The sequence below is a fragment of the Rana temporaria genome, chromosome 2 (assembly GCF_905171775.1).
Source record: "Rana temporaria chromosome 2, aRanTem1.1, whole genome shotgun sequence".
Lineage (NCBI taxonomy): Eukaryota > Metazoa > Chordata > Amphibia > Anura > Ranidae > Rana > Rana temporaria.
Genome location: NC_053490.1, coordinates 343,068,919 through 343,091,891, shown reverse-complemented (window position 1 = coordinate 343,091,891; position 22,973 = coordinate 343,068,919). Strand labels below are relative to the sequence as shown.

Genomic DNA, 22,973 nt, shown 5'->3' with positions numbered 1-22,973 from the left:
AGGGGCAGCTGAGAAAAATGCCCAACTGCTCCTAAACGTCTGTTTACCAGCAGCAGTGTACTGTACACGAGCCCTAATGCCGCGTACACACGACCGTTTTTCATGACGAGAAAAATAAAAATGTTTTAAATGGTCATGAAAATGGTTGTGCGTAGGCTCCAGAGCATTTTTCTATACGAGAAAAATGGCCGTTAAAAATTTAGAACCTGCTCTATTTTTTCTCGTTCTTTTTCATGTCATGAAAAACGGTCGTGTGTAGGCTTTAACGAGAGGGGAAAAAAGAGCATGCTCAGAAGCAAGTTATGAAACAAGGAAATTAGCATAAGCAGCCCAAAGGGTGGCGCCATTCGAATAGAACTTCCCCTTTATAGTGCCCATGTCCGTGTTGTACGTCACCGCGCTTTGCTCAAGCATTTTTTTTTTCACGATCGTGTGTATGAAAGGCAGGCTTGAGAGGAATCACGTCAAGAAAACGTTTTGTTTTTTTCTAATGACATGAATAACAATCGTGTGTACTGAAATAGATAGCCCCTGGCACAACACCAGGGCAACCTAAACTGCCGTTGACCCAAATTATGAAAACATGCAGAAAACTGAGAGGGAGATCTGCTTCTTTCGGTGTTCCAGCGTCAGAGAGAGATAGGCAGGACCTTTATTGGCTTTTTATAGACAAAATGACATCATACACATGAGCACAACTGATAGGTCAGTCCATTTATGGTGGTTCCTTCTTGTAAAAGTCTTTTATTGGCACAAATGTCCTCGTGTCACACAGGGCCCCCCATTGAAGCTCACAGGGGCTTCATTTAGAGCCATATATGTTCCCTTAGTGGAGGAGGGGAGGAGAGGTGACAGCTGTTTGATATTAATAGTTCTCTTTGTCTTCACTTCAAGCTGAGATATACTTGTAACTTCATAATCTGCCATTTCACTTTAAGGACAATAATACTGTAGTATATTTTCACACATACATATGTATACATATCTTATATAGATCAATAAATAAAAGGAAATAAAACAAATAAACAATATAAGGAAAGAAAGGCAACACTTCAGTGGTTCTAGTAAAAAATAGCATAACACAAAATATTAATTTTAGTAACTTCCATCACAGTACATGGCTTAAGAGTGGAATAATGACAATAATGTTTAATCACATCTTTTAATTTGGAGTGTGTGGAGGTGGACAATGGGTCACTGGGGAACCAGCACTAAGTCTAGAGTTTGAGGGTATAAGTATCTGCAGCAAATCAGCACCTTTTAATCTTGTAGACTGTGTGGTGGTTGGAATTTTCTCTATATGTTGACAGAATAAACACACATTTATACATTTATAGGCGCTTATATTGAGAAACATTCCAGAATGCCCTCTATGGTTAACACCCAGAGGTTTAAACTGAACTAGATCTCCTCTTATCTTCTTATGGTCTAGAAGCCTAATATCCAGGTGAGGACATGTCCTTCAAAGTAAACAAAATGGAGCTAGGGCCAATATGACATTTTTGAAATGAAAGAATTTACAGTTGCTAACACCAACCTTTCCTGACAAGAAGCAGTGGCGTCTCCAGCTTTCATATTTAGGGGGGGCACATGGGGGGACAGGGACAAAAGTAGGGGGGCCAACTATAAAAGGGGGCCAACTATAAAATGCAACCCCAAGAAAATATAAGGGTCCAAAGCAGTGGGAGAACTATCAGGGTTGCAAAGGTTGTCTTGCCACCGGGCCCTGGTGTTCTGCCACAGTGGGGATCCCCAGCTGTCCTGTCCCTGCTATTTACAGCGCTGGTCTGGCATCTGTCTCCTTGGCAGCGGCGCAAGTCTATTAGGACCTAGTGCTGGTGACATTATGGGTGCATGCAGGGGAAGGCAGGCACTATTGGTTATAGAGACCTGAGCCCCCAGCTGGTCACCTAGCAGCAGTAATGCTGTATAACCTTCTCTGTTGACATGCTGATCGGCACGTGATCCAGGTGATGCTCCCAGTCAGATCTAATAAACACAGTATTTATTAGCATCAAGAGTACAACCACACAAATATAATCAACCGTATGATCAGCAGCCATGTGGGCTCTATGCCTGTAAAGTGTGGGCTTTTATCAATAAAATCACTGATATTTATGACTAGGATTTGACTAAGAGCATCACCTGGATTGCATCCCGATCAGCATGTCAGAGAAGGGTCCACTGCTGCTAAGCAACCTGCAGGGAGCTCAACTGTCTACAACCAATAGAGATGGGCTCGGGTGTGTTTGAAATGCCACATGCCCAATCCCACCAGGAAGCCGACACTCCACAGTGCTAATCAATGTATGGGCTGCCTAAGAGCTAAGACCAGCCATAGACAGTTTAAATCTCAGCTGGTTCAGCAGAAACTGGCTGAGATTTGAACCATTAATGAGCAGATTCTCTTATAATTATCACTAGTGGTTGCTGTATAGCCACTGGTGATAATCACTGTTTGTCGGGAGAATATAATTGCTGGGCAGGAGGGATATTCCCCTGTCACCACTGTCTGTTGATGGGGGAATCATGCAAGTTTCTTTCCTGCAATCTGTGGATGCAGGAAAGAAATTTGCACCGTATATTAGCTGCCTAACTGAAAGTGAAAGTAAATTGTGAATGTTTTGAAAGAACAGGAGAGGGGGAGGGAGACAGATCGGGGGGGACAGAAGGGATGGAGATAATGTAGTTCAGTGATTACAGTGTACTGCAGTCTGCAGTGCACACACTTAAACACGGCCCAAGCTAGAATATTTGGTTGTGTGAGCGCTCGCATTATGCAGTGTCGGCGAGCACAGGGAGGGGGAGGAATTCCCTGCAGAGCTTACTGGGGACGCTCTCCCTCTCGGGGAGCAAAATACAAAAATTGCAAAAAAAAAATAAAAAATATTATTATTTTTTTTTTTTTTTTGGGGGGCACATGGTGGGGCACAGCATGATGTTGGGGGGGTCAGGGCCCCCTCTGGCCCCCCCCTAGGGACGCCTCTGACAAGAAGCACTACTAGATCTGTAAACACTTCTTGGTCTTTTTGGCATCCAACAACTGTTTCCCAGAATTCCTTGGTCTTCTGTTCACATCTGTTATCTAAAGCAGCCCATGGATGATACCGTTTTTCTTATTCAACCAGTGGGTTGAATGGAAAAACTGACCCAATTTCGACATTTGAGGTGGATGTGGAAATCCTTCCCGCTGAGATATTGTATTCTGTCAATGGGGGAATACACTGATCCGCATTACAGGCTATAGCCTGCAGCACTGATCAAGCAGGGAAAATCCGAAAGGGTAGTTGTACAGAAGGTGATTGGTACCCATATATGGATCAAAATGCGACTGGTCCCTGCTTTAGATGAATTTCAATCCATGTATGGCCAGCTTTAGAGTGTTACCATGTGAATATTCAGGCATCTTATGTTGTCCTTCAAGCGGCTTTGATCTGTAATGCCCTGTATACACGACCGGTTTTCCTCGACGGAATAAACTCTGATGGTTTTTTCGACAGATTTACGACGCAATTCCGCTCAAGCTGTCTTGCATTCTTACGGGCACACCAAATTCTGACCGCCAAGAACTGCGGTGACGTACAACACCATGACGAGCCGAGAAAAGTTCAATGCTTCCGAGCATGCGTCGACTTAATCCTAAGCATGTGTGGGGTTTTTATTCCATCGGAATTGCATCCAGACAAAAAATCTGAAAAATTGAGAACATGTTCTCTATCTAATTGCATCTGAATTTCTGATGGAAAAAGTCCGATGGGGCATACATACGGACAGAATATCCGTCTGACTTTTTCAGTCGGAAATTCCTCTTGTGTGTACAGGGCATAAGCTGTCCCAGTTCAGTTTTTTTTTTGTGAGCATGTTTGTATTTTATTGCTGATTCCCACCCCTCAGTTGAACTGTTTTTGCACATATTAACAGTCTCCAGGTTCATGTGTCCCCATGGATGGAAAAGAAAATAAGTTTTTTGTTTTTAATATAAAATATTTTTTTTTGGAGTACAGCATAGCTACACAGTCTGGCTTTTGTGTATAAGTTGAAAAAAGTAAATAAAGTCCTATGACAAATCTATATAATGAATATCATTACAGGTGTAACCCAATACTGTTACCCAAACACAGTATTTTTCACTAAAGTAGACCTTTAAACAGTGTATAGCCCCCGATCCCAGTTGACGCCTTCTGAGGGGAAACGCAGCAGACAGGAGCTTGCATTGTGACGTTGCAGGACACGGACTGTGCTGCAGGCAGCCATGCTGATATGACATTTGTTTTCTTTTACCTAAGCGAAACTTTGTAAGTACATTTTTTATTAAACATATCTGTTTTTAAGTATACGGCACTCTTAGTTTTTCGCACTTATCTTAACGCCTAACACCTACGTATCGAGAGCCTGCGTTCATTCCAAGCCCAAATGAGAGGTCCATAAGGAGCAGAGTCATTTCCACCAGTTTGATTTGATATGCGTATAAGATCCCTTGTGGATCTAAGGCTCTGGTAAGTTGCCATCCATAAAGCCTTGTACACACGACCGGTTTTCCCGTCGGGATAACTGCCATGAGAGCTTTTGGCCAGGAAAACTGGCCGTGTGCATGCTCCATCGCAGTTTTCCCGACAGGAAAACTGACGGAAAAAAAAGAGAACCAGCTCTCTTTTTTCCCACTGGGATTAGTTTTCCTATGGGAAACACTGCGATGGAGCATACACACGGCCTGGGATTCCCGACCAAAGCTGTCATGGCAGTTTTCCTGCCGGGAAACCCGGTCGTGTGTAGGGGGAAAAGTTACAGAGCAGGTTCACGGTTTTCCCCTCGTGTTTCCCGGTGGACTTTTTACCGCCGGGAATCCAGTACGTGTGCACGAGGCTTTATACTTATAAAACGTGGTGAAGCAATGGCACTTTTAATTGATTTTGCACAAAGACACTTTGCATAAAGGAGATGGATGGACACTAAAGTTTTCACGCTATACACCTGATTGTATGTTTATTAGATTTAAGTGGTGCATATGCAGTATTATAACGGATTTGGATAATTGCATGTTTGATCGTATAATTTACCACGGTATGCAAAGTTTTGTTTATTGATGGCACAAATATTTTGTTATTTGATTGAAAACAGTGCACTGTTTAAATTTTTATAAGTGTACTATACATACAGACAAAAGGTTTTTGTTCGTTTTGGATAGATTGGTGAAGGGCTAGAACCCTCTGTCAGGTTTGCATTGCTGTCTTTTTGTCCTGGTGACCATTTTCATTGGTACAGCAAGTAATGGGAAATCCAACATTTTACAGGTGTTTTCTTTTATATTTATTTTTGCTTGTAATTTGTTTATACCTGGAAATTACCTTTTAGTAAACCAGACTGATATTGCCAATATTTCTTCCCGAAAATTCTTACTGACTGGGAACAAGCATGCAGATACAGTAGGGATTTTTTTCTGCCTTTTACAATCCGCATACTTGTTTCAGGCTAATAAACTATTAAATTGTGTCGTGCAGTGTGTTGGCACGAGGTTGGTAGGGTTTTCAAGAGAGGATTGACAATGCTAGCCTGTGTATTTTTCTCATGACAAGTTTACTTTAATGTTATAAAAAGAAAAGAAAGAAAAGAAAGGGCAAATAAATGTGCCTAAGCACAATAGTAATTACTCATTAGCATTGTGTACCCAATGTGGGTAGTGTCACTGTAGTCAAAGAATACTGCATATAAACAAAAAATTGGTACACTTAGTTGCCAGCAAGGGACCGAAAGACCAAATGAGTAATACAGAGTACAATGGATGACATGGTAGAAAAAGATAATACATTTATTGGTAATCTAGATAATATCTTAAAACTTCCCAAATGGGAGAAAACAATAATGATACTGGTAATTGGACATAAAACACTTGGGAACATGAGTATCAACATGTAACCAGGGGTAGTCACTAACAAAAATTACAAACGGCATAAGACAAAAACAAGCAACACTAACAAACAAATGAACAATCGTCCGGACGCCAGGAATGTCTATGTGGGTGGATATGTCACGACAAATGGTCGTAAATATACCTGTCAATCATCTAATAGGATATAAACATCCACATAAAGGCCCCAACACAATGGGAAAAGGGGGATGGGAAGTGAGGAAGGGGGGATAGCATGACTGTCCGACCCCATGATGCAGACATCACGAGGGGCACATGCACGACTAACATCCTCCTGTCTTTTCCCTTCCAGGTGACTCTGCATATGCACTTGGGCCCCATCTCATGACTCCATTCCGGGATCCAGAAACCAAAGAAGAGAGAAAATACAATGATGCACACATACATACCCGTGCAGTGGTGGAGCGCACATTTGGCCTCCTGAAGTCTTGTTTCCGATGCCTGGATAATTCCGGGGGGGACTCTGTTGTAGTCCCCAAACTTTGTGTGCCAGATCATCGGTGCATGTTGCGTGCTGCACAACTACGCCATGAGAAAGGGCCTGGAGATTGACATACGTGATGACCTGACCCCCGAACCAGACAGTCCCCCCCTAATCGAGGCTACCCCGTCTGCTGAGGGAAGAGCAGTCAGGAGATGCCTCGTGGTAGGCATGTTTGCACCTTAAACACACACATTCATCATGGCACAAGGAGAATGCACGCATGCACACCACTGTGGTCCCTAGCTCACACACACCACATCCACTTCACATTGGATTAGCCCAAGTCCACCATGCAGGACTTGGGAGCAGCAACGCCGCGCCAAGGCCCCAATGATGTCGCTGTCCATTCATACCACATTCACACGGGTCGTGGGGATAACTTCTCCCCAACGACCGAGGGTGACACCCCTTACTGGCAGGAGTGTCACCCCCACATTCACACACCAGTCACACTGTAACCAAAATAATACACGAAAATATAGGCATTGGTGACTCATCTAAGCCAGTCACACTGTAGCCTGCACTACTGATCGTGTGCAGTATTAAAAAAAAAACGCACCTCACCGGACCTGAAATAAAAATAAAACTCCTCACCGGAGCTAAAATAAAACTCCTAACCGGAGATGAAATAAAAATAAAACTCCTCACCGGAGATGAAATAAAAATAAAACTCCTCACCGGAGCTTACAAAACAAAAATAAACAACTCAATTGCCCCGTCGTGGGCTCTGCCTGGTGCCACATCTTTGGCTCCTCACTTGCCTGGGGGCAACTTCAGGTGGGGCTGGGGCATCATCATGAGACTCCTCAAGACTGGCACTCCTGGCAGGTTCTGGCTGCCTGCCTTCCAACGCCACCGCTATGCGGGTGAGAACCGCGGTGGTCTCGGCGTGCATCCGCAGCTGGAGGGTGGTGTTCTGATGTTGCTGGCGCCTCATGTGCCTCACCTCCGCCGTATTGGCCTTAAGAGCCACTGTGAGGCTCTTGACCTCAGTCACCAGGCGGGAGGTCGTGGCCTGCAGCTCCCCAACACATGTGACAACTGCTGCACAATTGGCACTGATATCCGCCAAACAGTCTGGTATCTGTGCCGAGGAGGCCAGGCTGTCTGCGAAACGCTTCATATCCCGGGCAACAGCACCCACATGCTGGGTCTGGCGGGCCTGATCCCTCGCAAGGGTTTCCTGAATGGCCTCAGGAACACCCCTGGTCTTTCTGGTGGCCTGCCTGGGGGCAGGAGAGGCTTGGGGCCGTGCATATGTGGAGGCACGTGAGGAGCTTCCCCTGATGGAGGAGGAGGGTCCCCTGATGGGGGAGTAGGGTTGTGAGGGTCCCATGATGGGGAAGGAGGGTTGTGAGGGTCCCATGATGGGGGAGGAGGGTTGGGAGGATCCAGGGTTGCTGGGATTTTTATCCAGAATATAGAACACGTCCTCCAGGTCCCCATGCTCCTCCTCTACTTCCTCCAGGGGAGAGGTGTGGGCACTCTCCTCCTGGGATGGCGTGGGTCGCCCTGCAGCCGACGACGGCCCCGCTCCCTCCAGCACATCTGTGGATGACACAAAGCATTCACATGTTGGTGGACCCACACACTTGTCACATGTTCCCTTCCACCCCCTCACATGCTACACACCGTATAGGAGATAAAACACACTTACCTATCCTCAAGGCCTGGTCTCCGGAGTCAAACCCCTCCATGCCCTCCACCTGCTCACGTAGGGTCAACCGCACAGCACAGGCTGGTCCTCCTCCTCGCCCCTGGCATGCCTCTTTATCGCACCCAGCTTGTCACGGACCTTCCTTTTAAGATCATTGATCTTTTTTTGGATATCCTCGGGGGTCCTGGTGGCATTGCCCACGGCACTGACCTGCAAGCTGAGCTCCATCAGGATCTGCTTTTTTCTGGCCTTGCTGGTCTGGTTACTGAGGGCACCATGGAGGTACTTATCATGTGCCACTATGCCCGCAACAATAATTGCCCTCTCCTCCGGGCAAAAGTTTCTCTTCCTCCGATCCTTCTTCTCTGGATTTGCAGCAGCCGCCATTGCTTTGCAAAAGTACTTTCCCTAAGGGAAAAAGCCGGCATAGTTGTGAGCATGCTCCGTCCAGGATACGCCGGGCGTATATCACTACTCCCCCTTTCGACCATCATTTGCATAAGGTCACACCCACTTACACTTATGCTGGCTTACGCCGACGAAATTAAGTTACGCCGGCGCAACGTTAGGAGCAAGTGCATTGTGAAAACTGTACTTTCCTCTCTGAGTTACGTCGGCGTATCGCAAATGAGATGCGATACGCCGGTATAAAGATGCGCCAATCTACCTGAATCTATCCCAGTGTGTTTGGGGGTTCTGAGTAATTTTCTAGCAAAACAATTGTGATTTTTGCATGTAGGAGAGAAGTGCCAAAATAGGCCAGGTATGGAAGTGGTTAATCATCAACCATGTGAAATGCTAAATGTTGTACCTTTATTAAATGTAACCATATTGCTACACTCAGAGGCTCCTCTCTTCTCTTTTATACTCTGTAGCTCCTGCTGGATTTTGCTTCTAATCCCCTTGTGGAGGCTTCCATTGGTGGATGGAAATTTTATGGTTACACAATCTATCACATTGCTATAATCTTTTTATATTGACTATAAACCGAAGGACTTATGAATAAATGGTTGTCGGACAAATCATTTGAGTTTCCATTATTTCTTTTTGAACAAATTATGCTCGCAGGCCAATGTTTTACTGTATTTTGAAGAAGCATTCAGTCAAAGAAGTCTTAAAACTCTGAACACTGATCCTTCATACTTGTTTCAAATTAGTTACTTATCAGATACTGAGGTCAGGATGAAGATGACAGCCACAAACCTTGAAAAAATTATGAAAATTGTCAATAATAGCAATTTCTATAGTTTTATCCTAAAAGCTATCAATGTCTTTACCAAGTTACTACATACTGGTTTGTTTAACTTCTATAGTCAGGAAGATACTTGATTCTGGCCCAAATGAGAATCACAATTTTTTTTCTTCAGTATAAAGATGATTCTTGCGGCGTAACATCGTCTTTCACATTATACAAAAGAATTGCGCTAACTTTACTGTTTCGTTTTTCATTAATTCAATAACGTGTCTTTTTCCCCCAAAAATTTGTTTGAAAGACTGCTGCGCATAACATAAGAGTGTAAAGAGATTAGAACATATGTCAGTTTTTATGCCTGTCTGTGCACCCGTTTGGGAGATTTACCCTCTATTTGTTCTGTTTACCATTATCATTGAAAGTATCAAGCAAAATAGTCTAAATTTTGGGCTGTTTCAGGAAAAGTCTTTCAGGGAAACTCTTCCAATGGGGACTTTTCCTTAATTTGCATGGATTTTCTCTCCCCTCCCTGTTCCGGTTACGGGACAGGAAGTGAAGTTAAATCTCCCTAAAGCTTAATGTACATGGGACATTTTACAACCTCTCCTGAACGATTTAATCTAACTTGACAGATGGTAACCGACGTTTAAAAACGTCTGCTTTGCCGCATTTAGCTGCATTTGCGTTTTAGAAGCGCTTTTAACATTAAATAGTAAAAAATTAAAAACGCCTGTAAACAAAACGCGGCTAATCGTCAGTTACCACGCTTACAAGCTGTAACAGGCATTAGGCATTTCAAATGACTCTGAACATTCATCCTGAACACATTTTTTTGCGTTCCACAAAATGCTTCTAAACTCAACTGCCTAGAAACTACTATAAACGACCCTGTGTACATGTACTCATAAGATAACATAAAGGAGAGTTCAGGGGCAGCTGAAAAAAAACGCCCAACTGCTCCTAAACGTCCATTTACCAGCAGCAGTGTACATTAGACCTAACGGGATACAGATAGCAAAAATAACCTTACAGAGGTTTTATCCTTCCTTTACTCGATCCAAAATGAAAAAAAAAAGTGTTGCCTTTAGATCTACTTTAATGATTCATACTCTGAATGGTCTAAAGTTATTAGTTGTGTACCCCAGTGGTGGGACTTTGTTACATATGTAAATATGATATAAAGTTTGGTAAATGTACCATTTCAGAGTTTACAGATGACACCAAGCTATGTAGTGGAATAACATCCTTACAGGATGTGTCCAACTTACAAGCCAACCTCAATGCACTTTTTTAATTGGGCAGCTATGTGGTAAATGAGTTTTAATGTTGATAAATGTAAAGTTATGCATTTGGGGGCTAAAAACATGTGTGAATCATACATTCTAGGAGAAGAATGGCTGGGGAGTCAATGGTTAAAGCGGAGCGTCACCCAAAAGGGTAAGTTCCGCTTTAAATCCTCCTCCACCCCTTTCTCTATCTAATTTGACATGTCATTTTTTTTTTTTTTATGTGGTCAACAGAAGCCAGTGGGAGTGGCTTGACAGGTACCCACTCCCACTTTGTTCTCATCTCCCTCTCCCTCCCCGCTGTATTTTGGGACACGTCACAGGTCCCCGAAGACTGCGGGACCATTTACAAAGCACAGCGTGGCTTGCCCATATGCAGTGGGCAGCTGGCTGTAAAGCTGCAAGTTGTTACAGCCAGGTGCCCACACTTAAGGTGCCAATGTGTCTAATGATGGATGCCCAACTATAAATAATGCACCACTAAATCTACTTTTTTTTTTTTTTAAATCCACTTTATTTTTATTTTCCTTTTCTTATTTCATACATAGATATGCCTATTCGGCATCCATTGCAATTCAATTAGCATGCATTATACAACATTTTTACATTCCTATAATATTCCCATGTACGTCTCTTTATTTATTATATCCCCCCCCCTCCCCCCCTGTCCTCTGCACTCTACATAGAAAATCTATCCATCACCAGTTTTGGTGGTGCGACACTCGTATCTCTCAACCAGGAATGCCAAATTTCCTCAAATTTACCCTCTGCTTTTCTTCTTTTATAGGCCAGATGTTCTCTACCCAACAGGGAGTTGACATACACAATCCATTGCTTCCCTGTGGGGACCCCCAAGGCCATCCAATAACGTGCAATGAGTTTTCTTGCCAAATACAGCAATCTAGTTACCATATAATACTTTCCTTTTGTACACTCTCCAGGGTCAATGGCCCCTAACAAGTATACCTGTGGATCCAATGGAACTGGTACCTGTGCTACTCTAGTAATACACTGGGATACTTCCTCCCCAGTACCTGTGAAGCTTCGGGCATCTCCAAATCAAATGTATGAAGTCCCCTTGCTGAACCCTACACTTTGGGCACATAGGAGTGTCCCTTCTTCCCCATCTATGTAATTGTGGCGCTGTTTTGAACGCCCTGTGTAGGATAAAGAGTTGCGACAATTTGTGCGACGCAGAAACGGACACCACCGGGACAGATTCAAGCGCCCTCTCCCACTGGTCTCCGTCTATCTCTCCAATGTCTTCCACCCACTTCCTACGACTTCTAAAGGAAGCATGGTTCTGAATTGTTGCTAGCAGTCCCTCATATATTTTTGTTATTCCTCTCCGAGCTTCTGCTTGCAGAACCGCCGACATCAAAGGCGACGGTGATGTTACCACCAGCGATCGTGTTTGTTGTTGTTTCTGTAGGGAATGCCGGAGCTGGAGATACTGATAGAAGCCCCGCGGGGCTAATTGGTATTCACTACACAGCTGCTTGTAAGTTTTCAGTACCTCACCCTCGTACAGCTGTGAAAAGAACCAGATTCCCCTTTTTTTCAGGAAGTGAAGCCTGCTAGATCCTGTAGCTCTGCATATCTAGGATTGTTCCATATTGGAGTGAATGGTAGCACACCCTCTGTCCCCAAAGTTTTCCGTAGCTCCCCCCATACCTTTCTGAGGAGGGTTCCTGTGGGTGCTGACTGTGGCATACTGGGCAAGCCCATCTCAAGATGAGAGGCTGCCTTTAATGAGGGAGCAGTACCAATCACCAAGTTTCTATTCGGATCCTCTCTTTCTTCCCGTCCCATCCCGCCAGCTGTTGTATCTGAGAGGCTAAAAAATAAGTTTTAGGATGAGGTACCGCCAATCCCCCCCTATCCTTTTCATATTGTAGAGTGTTTTAACTAATCCTGGCTACCTTTTTCTTCCATATCAACTCCCGCATCTGGGTATCAATTATTTTGAACCATTTGTTCGATATCCATATCTGTGAATTATGGAAGATGTATAGGAGTTGTGGAGCCCAGACCATTTTAATTAGGTTGGCCCTAGCTACCACTGATAGGGGGAGTTTGCACCAGCTGTTACATTTCTCTCTTTGTTTAACCAGTAGTGGACCCAGGTTCAGCTGAAGATATTCAGCCGTATCCGGGGAAACCATCACACCCAGATAGCAAAAACTACTTGATATACTAATCTGCTCTGCTCCTACCGGTAACTGCTCCCTCAACGGATCTATAGGCATTAATATTGATTTGGACCAATTTATAGTAAACCCAGAGAAGCCTCCAAATTCTCCTATTATCCCCATTACTGTTCGTGCCGTATCACCTAAATATATAAGTATATCATCTGCATATAAGGAGATCTTTTCTTCCCTCTGGCCCCTGCAGAACCCGAACACCTCCGATGTAGTTCGGAGAACACGAACAGCAATGGGGATAACGGGCTTCCCTGCCGGGTGCCTCTATGTAGCTCAAATGGGAGGGAGAGGTTATTGTTGACACTGAGTCTAGCTCTAGGTTTGGAGTAAAGCACCTTTACCCATGTTTTAAACCTGCCTCCCAATCCAAACCTAGTTAATATTTCCAGGAGGTAGGGCCACTCCACACTATCGAACACTTTGGTAGCATCCAGTGACAGAATAGCGCTACCCCCTGGATTATCCACCGGCACCTGCAAGTTTATATATAGTCTTCTTATATTATCGTCCGTTGAACGGTTAGGTATAAAGCCAGACTGATCTTGATGCACCAGCCTGTCTATAAACCTGCAATAACCTTTTGGCCAGAATTTTTGCTAGAAGTTTGACATCCGTATTTAGTAAAGAAATTGGACGGTATGAGTCTTGTGACAACTTATCTTTACCTGGTTTAGGAAGTAGTATAATTATAGCCTCCTGCATACTGTCAGGTAAAGTTCCCGTATCCACTGCCTCAGATAGTGCTTCCAGCAAGGGCTGCAATATAACCTTTCCATATTGAGAGTATACCTCCACTGGTAGTCCATCTGGACCTGGGGATTTGTGTTGCGCGGCCCCTTCCAGAGCTTCCTTCAGTTCTGCCAGTGTGATAGGGAGATTTAGCATCTCCCTGTCCTCTTCAGCCAGTTGGGGGATGGGGCAGCCTTGGAGAAACGAGACCATCTCCGAATCTACAGTCTTGGTTCTGGAGGAATATAACTCCCTATAAAACTCATAGAAATCATTTAGGATGTCAGAGTTACTAGTGTGCGTCTCCCCGGACTCCACCCTTATAGCCAAAATATTCGAGGAATCCCTTTGCTCCCTGGCTACCAGTGCTAGAATGTGTCCCGTATTTTCCCCTTCCTCGAAGTGGCTCTGTTGGTGAAAGCATCTCCTCTTCTCCACTGCCGTCAACAGTACCGAGTTGTACAAGGATTGCGCCTCAACCCAGGAATCCTGATTACTCTGAGAGGGGTCTGTTACCAGCGCTTGTTCTCTGGTTTTCATTTCATCCCGGACTTTATCCTCCCATTCCCTAGAACGGGTCTTAATGCCCGATATTTCCCTAATTAGGCACCCCCTCAAAAATGCTTTTAATGTATCCCATACCACCCCTGTGCTAGCAGTACCCCTGTTAAGAGATGGGAGTAAGGTCAGCCAGAATGGGTTCACTTTCCACAATGGGCAGCCCGTTGCAACCGTGGCATCCAGTCTAACCCAGAATGTAGAGTGATCCAACAATAATCTTGGCTCATAGGCCGAGTCCCTTACCCTTTGCATTAATGCTTAGTTTCCCAGGCCCAGGTCTATTCGAGAGAGTCTGCCATGTGTGACACGAGTAACAGCTCTCGTCGCCATTGTCTCTCCCTCCACACATCGCGGAGTCCCACTTCTGAAAGCAACAAAGCAAACGTAGTTTTGCCAACCATCTGTCCTGTCGCCTTAGGTATCAAAGACATTCTATCTAATCCCCGATCCAAGATGTTATTAAAATCCCCCAATGCTAGCACAGGGGTATCTGGGTATAAAGCCATGAATTGTGCCAGATTTCTAAGGGGTACCACAGAAACGGGGGGGAATATAGATTGCAGCAATGATACATATTAGCTTATTAAGTTTGCATAACAGGAAAACATATCTGCCTTCTTCGTCCACCTGTTGTTGAATACATTCGAACAAAACATTTGCAGATACCATTACACTAACCCCCCTAGAGTGGGAGGAATATGTGGAATGGTACTTGTGACGGTATTAGAATGATATCCCTGTCAAAGATTCCCTTCTTCCCATAAAGAAAATCACCCAATATTCCATGAGGAGGAATATTCCTGGAATCGCCCAATAAGCCACACATGAGTCAGAGCTTACTGCTGGAACAAGACAGACTTTAATGGTACAACACACAGCTTATATGTAATTTACAAAACTGTTACAATGACAATCTCCGCCCCCTCACACAGTGGGGCTCCCATACAGATGATAGGCAGACACTTCGGAGTCGACCCTGAAAACATTTCTTTAGATAATGACATCAGTGAAGGTAATTACTAGTTGTAACAGAATACATTATCTAGACAGCCTGGCCCCGCATATAGAAGAGATAATTACCACAATGAAGCAATCAGAATAATTAACATGAGCCACTTCTAATCACAGTAAACAGTAAACGCAGGTCTCCTTCACACACACAATAGATCAATTACCCTTTGAACTAGGGAGCTGGCTGAAGAAGGGTCATTAACATCTCAACAGCCTGTTAGCAGAGGAGTGAGTCCCACCTGAAATCACCTTCCCTCTAACACACACACAATTACTAGCAGGGAGAATTACACTGAAGCATATCCTTCACAGTACTGCCTCGAATATTTGCGTGAACTCAGCAGGTGTATAGAATCAGGCCGCAGATGCGTTTCCTGTAAGCATATTATCTGAGGCTGCAGCCTTTCAAAGTATCTAAACATTGCATTCCTTTTATCTCTGTCCCCTAAACCCCTGATATTCCATGTCATAAGTAGTACTCCCTTCTTTGTTATCTTATTCATTGAGACTTATCAAAACAAATTATGCTTAAAACTACTAAAACAACAAAGAAAGAAAAGCTTGCAAAATTTCCCTCTGCTATGGTGTTTAGTAAAATGCTCTTAAGTGTAAAAACAATAAATCTGACTGTAGACATGTTTCTCTATTAATACACATACAGTAATCGCCACCTTACTGTTTGTGATTGTGTTTGAAGATTACTGTTTACTTGTGATTTGTCTTGTGATTGAGAAAGGGTTTAAAGATCTTTCTTGTTTTCCTCGAGCCACCTTTCCACACTTTTTGGGGTATCAAAAAATGTAGTACTGTCCTTCGCTATTACTCGCAGACGTGCGGGATAAAGTAACGCATATTCTAATTTGTTTTGCTGAAGGATTCGTTTGACAGGGATAAATTCTCCTCTTTGTCTCTGCAGGTCTGGGGAGAAATCTTGATAGAATGAAATTCTTGTCACATTAAAAAAAACATCTGCCTTTTCTCTGGCCTCCCGAAGCAAAGTCACTTTATCAATGTAATTAAACATTTTAATAAGTAATGGCCTGGGATATTTATTTGTCGATTGAGGCTTAAAGGGGGTTCGGTGGGCTGGCTCAATACCAAAAAATAGTGAAAAGGATGTGGCCCCAAAAACCTCCCTGAACCATCCCTCCAAAAATGCTATTGCATTGGCTCCCTCACTCTGTTCAGGCATACCCAATATCCTGACATTGTTTCTGTGATTTCTACTTATTACATACAGTATAACACAGATCTGATTGCAGATGTGGAAAATAGAGATAAAGTAGGAAAAGGCGATCACAGTGTGATTACATTGATTACAGTGTAAACCTAAGGAAAATGAGGCACAAGGGTAATGCAAGAACACTCAATTTCAAAAGAGGCAACTTTTCTGAACTGTGCTCCTTACAAGATATTAAATGGGATCAAATTCTACAAACACTGAGGAAAAATTTAGGAACATATTAAATAATGACGTTAGCCAGTGTATTCCAATGGGTAACAAATATAAAAATATACAATATCTAAGGGTAAATCTGAGTGACTAAACTGTAGAGTACAAAGGCATATAAAAGAGAAAAACTTAAAATATATAAGGCCGATGGATAATCATCTGCATTCCAACCCTACAAGGAATGCAATAAGAAATGTAAGACTGCAATCAGGGCAGCTAAATTAGATCACAAGAAACACATAGCGGAAAACAGTGGAAAAAATATCCCTCCAAATTTTGAAAATATATTAATAGTAAGAAAGCGCGATCATAGCATATTGGTCCCATAAAGGATAATCAGGGGGACTTGGTAACAAATGACAAGGAGAAGTTGACTATACTAAATGCATTCTTCTCAGTTTTTACAAAGGAAAAGCAGGAGTATAATAATCAAGACTGTATTGTTAATAACACAATACGGAATATACCAATGTGGCCAACAGAAGCCAGTGTCTAAAAAAGCTTTGAAAATCTAACATAAATAAATCATGGCTTACACCCAAAAGTCCTCAAAAAACTTAGCCAGGTTATAGCCAGGCCAGTATTAAATTTTAAGGACAGCTTAGTGACTAGAATGATACTAGCTGATTGATGAAACCGCCAACGCGGTTCCAATATTTTTAAAAAAGGGCCAAGATATATACCTGGAACCTACAGACCAGTCAGTCTAACGTCAATATTATGTGACCTATTGGAGGGGACAATAAGGGACTATATCAAAGAATTTGCTTATAAAAATAGTATCATTAGTAGTAATCAGCCTGGATTTATGAAAGTTTCTTCTTGCCAGCCAAATCTGCTAACATTCTATGAGGAAGTGAGCTGCCATATAAATAGAGAAATGTCCCTGGATGTGGTATATATGAACTATATAAAACTAGATGATATAAAACTGGTTATGCAGGTGTGCTCAAAGAGTGGTGATGATAGATAGCGTATAGTCAGAATATTCTGTTGTGAGCATGGTACCCTGAGGCTCTGTTCTGGGACCAATTCTGTTTAATTTATTCATAAATGAAATAAAGGTTGGTATAAATAGTTCAATCTCATTGTTGGCTGATGATACAAAGCTAAGAAGGGCAGTAACTTTGCAGCAGAATATGGAAACTGTACAAGAAGGCCACAATAAAATGAACTACAGCTAAACTGTCAACCACATGGCAAATGAGGTTAAATGTTGAAAACTGTAAAGAACTTGGTGGGGGGGCTAAAATTAGCAATGCAAGTTAATCGCTAGGGGGAGAACGATTGCGGCAACCTTGGATGGAAAAAGATCTGGGTGTTCTAGTAGATAACAGGCTCAGCAATAGCTAGCAATGCCAAGCTACAGCAAGCAAAGCTTATTTTCTCAGGAAATAAGACTATAAATTCTGTCACTTTACTCTGGTACGGCTACATTTTGGGTATTCTGTCCCGTTCTAGTCACCAGTTCTCAGGAAGGATTTGCTGGAACTGGAGAAAGTCCAGAGAAGGGAACAAAGCTGATAAAGGGACTGGAGGACCTCACTTATGAGAAATGAATACAAGCATTAAACATACCGGTATTCTACCATGAGAAGAAACGCCCAATAGGCTATATGATATAAGAGAAATAAAAAGACACATGGCCACTCAATGAAGTTGGACAAGAAACAGTTTGGCCTTAAACTGCGGAAAGGGGTTCTTTACTTTCAGAGCTGAAAGGATGTGAAACTCCCTTTTTCGTGGTGTCAGCAAGGAGTGTCGATAAATAAAAAAAACTCTTATGCCCTGTACACACGATCAGACCTTTGTCCGACCAAATTCACATTGGGAATTGCGACGGAATTCCATCGGAGGAAAAGAGAACATGTTCTCTATGTAAACTCAGATGGAATTCATCGGAATTTCAGATGGAATTACTCCGATGGGGCATACACACGGTCGGAATTTCCGATGGAAAAAGTCAGTTGGACTTTGTCCATCGGAAATTCCGATCGTGTGTACGGGGCATAAGATGGCATCTTAGCAAACGCAATATACAGGAATATGGGTAATGGTATTGACATAAATACACACACACACACACACACACACACACACACAGACTTAACTGGATGGACCAGTGTCTTTATTCAACCTTACCAATTATGTAACCATATGTATTTTTTATTAAAATAATACCTGGCGGTCCTGCCATTAAGGTCCTCATTCTGCCACTTCCTTTTATAAGAGAACAACTTTGTGTCCCCTTCTCCTAGTTTTGCTTCTGCAATGTAAACTTGACATATGTTTTTCCAATGGAGATTGCAGGTGCATGTTACCACACACATTACCCAGTCATGGTCCTGTTATCACCATCAGGAAACTTGCCTGGGAAATGCAATACAGCCATACTTGGAGTGCATGCATGTAGTGGCTGTCAATAGCCTGTGGGGGATCAAAAGTACTGGGTTGTTAAAACAAAAAAGAATAAAAACACATGTTTTACTAAATAAGCACTTATAGTATTAATAAAAAAATAGTAGTTTTTTGATATGCAGCTCTTTAGTACATGAAAATGTAGTTTGGTTAGGGTTTGGTTTATGCCTCATACACACGATCGGGTTTCCCAGAGGACTTTTTCCCGCCTGGAAAGCCGAGAACCGGCACGGCAGCTTTTTCCCCCTCCACACGGCCAGTTTTTCTGGCAGGAAAACTGCCGTGAGAGCTTTGGCCGGGAAACCCCGCCGTGTGTATGCTCCACTGCAGTGTTTCCCATATGAAAAACTGCCAGGAAAAAGGCCGCCGGGAATCACGGCCGTGTGTATGCTCCACCACAGTGTTTGCCATAGGAAAACTGCTGGGAAAAAGAAAGCCGGTAATCGCGGCAGGAAAAAATAGCACGTTTTCCTGACAGGACAACTGCCATGGAGCATACACACAGCCAGTTTTCCTGGCCAAAAGCTGTCACGGCAGTTTTCCCGACAGGAAAACTGGTCATGTGTACGAGGCATGACATGGATATTGCAGGGATTGTGACCCCACCCCACCTTGTGTTCCACATGGCTAGTAAGGTGTGGAACGACCTGAGGCAGGTGTGTCACTTAATGTATGCAAAAATAGGGTTTACATCCACGTGCTATTGGGATTATTTATTCAGACTGGCAGTTGTTCATTTATTTTAAGCCACTGTTCCTAGAAAAAGATAATTTCCCTTGGCGTGCTATGTATTTCTGTAGGTTTAAATATACCGTAGACCTTACAGCTTCAAAATAAATACAAAATGAAAAGTAATGCTTTTCTTCAGAAAGCTCTGTTTTTCTCCACAGCTTCTCTACAGTTCTCTGCAGTTTTTGTGGTTCTATTCTAATGGTTTCTAATAACAAGAATACCAGTTATTAAAATCACATACAAAACAGATTATAGTTAGACAGGTTTGGATAACACTAATCACAATGCAATCACCGGCGATCGTGCTTGGATACAAGTTACCTTGTTTTTTTTAGATTAGTCTTCCTGTCTATAATATTAATTGTGTTGGCCCGGCAGAGAAAACTGCATGTAAGCTGGTAATGCACTATTTATAGGGAAGGGCAGCATATGAGTGCTTTCAATCTTAACAGAAGGATGGGTTTTGTTTGCTCAGATTGGGCGAGATATCCCTGGGAACAAATTGCATTTAAAAAAAAGCAGAAGTAGCTGCACCTTCAAGGGAAGGCAAAGGGAACATTAACACTTGCCATGGCTCTGTAGGATGGAAAAGTGTATTTTTAAACCGACCCTGCTGTAAATGAATAGGATGGTAAGAATTTGAGATCAGGTATACTGCACTGTTTAACAGAAGAAAGAATCTTAGCACTTTCTTCACATCTATAAGACGGTGATAAGAGATGCAGCAGATGTAGTCCACCCACATTCTCTCACTCTGCTCCTTTCTTAGCCAGCCTGTATTTCAGTCTTCTACTTGCAGATATCCTTCTCTGAAATATTGATTCATTGTCACCTGTCGTTCTGCACAAATTTGTTTAATGTATGTAATCTGTCTTTATACATACAACCTGTCTCTAGTTATGGCAACATATTCCTTCTTGGAAACTCTACTCCTCCATTATTCGTGCTTTTCAGAATTATCCCTTGTGCTCATTTTTTATGGGATGTACTTTCTTTTTTCTTCTTTATCTTTTCCCTATGCCTTTACTTTTCATCCATCTGTTTCACATACTGTATTCATTCCTCTTTTTTTCCTTTTCTTTGGTCTCTCTCACACTTTTTACTCTTCTGCACTTGTAGGTTTCCTCTGTCACCATGAACAAGGTGAAGAACTTCAAGCGGCGATTTTCGCTCTCCGTTCCACGAACTGAAACTATTGAAGAGTCTTTAGCAGAGTTTACAGAGCAGTACAATCAGATAAACAGCCAACATAATGGACGTGAGTACACATGTTACAGATGGACATTCACATGATTGATTAGGTCATAGCAGATATATGACCAGTTTGTACTCTATGAACTGTATGTCAGCTTTAGTTGTGCAGGGTGCTTTTTAAAAAGAATGTGCCGTAAATAGGTAAAGCATTTCTTATCTGCTGCCTCTTTATCACTTAGCAATAAACATAATTTGTTATTGTATGAGTGATTAGGGTCCTATATCTGTTGTCTTTTGACAGATGTGGGTAAAAAGAACCTGTCAGATAGCCTTTCCTGCAGTGCAACAACACTGGTCTGCACTGTGCAGACTATAAAAAACGCCCCTCCCCTCTTCATCTATAACTATAACAGGGAGGACAAGGAAGGCATCAGTAACAGTCATGCTATATACACTGTATTGAATGGACACGTGTACTGAGAGCAATATTTAGGCTGCCATTGTGTCTGATTCTGAAAATGCCAGTTGCCTGCCGTGCAGATTAATAGCTTCAGTACTATCTGGTTTACTGACCAAAAACAAGTATGCAAATTAGGATTTCAACTTCATTGGCTATGTTCCTGGTCAGTGACTCAGAAAGTAAGGAAGTCAGAGGATCAAAATGATTACCAGCAAAATGACACTTTCAACTAAAAGTTCAGCAGTTTGAGCCTGGGGACAGGTTTCTCTTTTACATGGACATTTTCCCACCTATAAGACTATAAGACTATGCCACAGTGTTATGCTGCAGCAATGTCTTACATTAATCGTAAGGGGAAATGGTATCTTTTAGCCTGGGGTGCCAACACATCCAAATGGCCCTTTCGCAGAAGTTCCGACCTATATCTGGGCTTTTCCTATGTGCAAACATGCCAAAGCCACCTAAAAGTACTGATTACTATGAAATATTAAGTATACAGCACAACAAAGAGTGAAAAGATATGGAATATAACAGGTATAAAGTACGTTGGTGTGGAATAGGAAATGCTAAGCACAATGTACAGAATGGTATTGTGTAAAATATAAAACACAGCATGGAATGCAGAATGTACAGTACCATGAAAATGTAGAGCAGTGATGACCCCAGATGTTTTGGAACTACATTTCCCATGATGCTCAACTACATTGCAGAGTGCATGAGCATCATGGGAAATGTAGTTCCAAAATATCTAGGGTGCCAAGTTTCACCATCACTGATGTAGAGTATAAAACATATAGTACATAGTTGGATAGTTGTCACAGACTACTGTGAACGGGAGTGAACCACAACTGCGGTTAAGGAAAGATTTCAATGCACCTCCCTATGTTATGTGAAATTTCAGTACTGGACCCCAGGCGTCACTCCAATCAGAGAAAAGGAGTTTGGGGGTTCTCTACATCATCTCTCTCACATATAGGAATGCGTTGAGCTACTAAGGGAGGAGGTATTACAACATGCCTCCAACCCCTAGCGTAGAAAGATTACAATGAAGGTGAACGAGCACAACTGCATTAAAGATTCCAATGCACTTCTCTATGCAAGTGATTATCAGTACGGGACCCCAGGCGTCACTCCAATCAGAGAACAGGAGTTTGGGGGTTCTCTACATCATATCACTTAACATAAAGGAATGCATTGGGCTACTAAGGGAACAGGTATAAAATACCTTCAACCCTTAGCATGAAAAAACTAGAGCGAACATGTTCAGTAATTTAGGGCGCAAGCCCATATACATTTAACAACACATGTCAAGCACGTAGCATATGAAAAAAAAAAACGTTTGCAACTAGCATTTGCATAAGAGAGGCAAATATAGCTCAGCTGGTTTGGGAGTGTATGTCCTTTTAAGATATTACAGAGCTGTCAAGTAAAGGCCCACTAAGTAGGTTCAAGCAGCAGGAAACTATTAATTATACGAGATCCATACAACAGTAGACATGTGCAATTCGTTTAGTTTCTAATTACTTTTTTTACGGAAATTCGGAAATTCGTTAATTCCGAATTTTCGTATTAACAAATTTTTTAGGACTTCCGAAAATTTCGAATATCCGATTTTTCGGATTTCCGAGAATTCCAATTTTCGTATTTTCGAAATTTTCGTATT

The 22,973-nt window shown here is 42.6% G+C and overlaps 1 protein-coding gene across 2 annotated transcripts in view; it reads left to right on the top strand.

The window, feature by feature from the left end:
* CDK18 (cyclin dependent kinase 18) overlaps positions 1–22,973 on the top strand; it is a 287,497-nt gene that overhangs the window by 108,054 nt on the left and 156,470 nt on the right. For both annotated transcript variants that reach the window (XM_040337544.1, XM_040337543.1), the window contains exon 2: positions 20,776–20,914. In XM_040337544.1, the coding sequence (XP_040193478.1) occupies positions 20,791–20,914 (124 nt within the window). In that variant the 5' untranslated portion in view covers positions 20,776–20,790. The remainder of the gene's footprint in view (positions 1–20,775; positions 20,915–22,973) is intronic.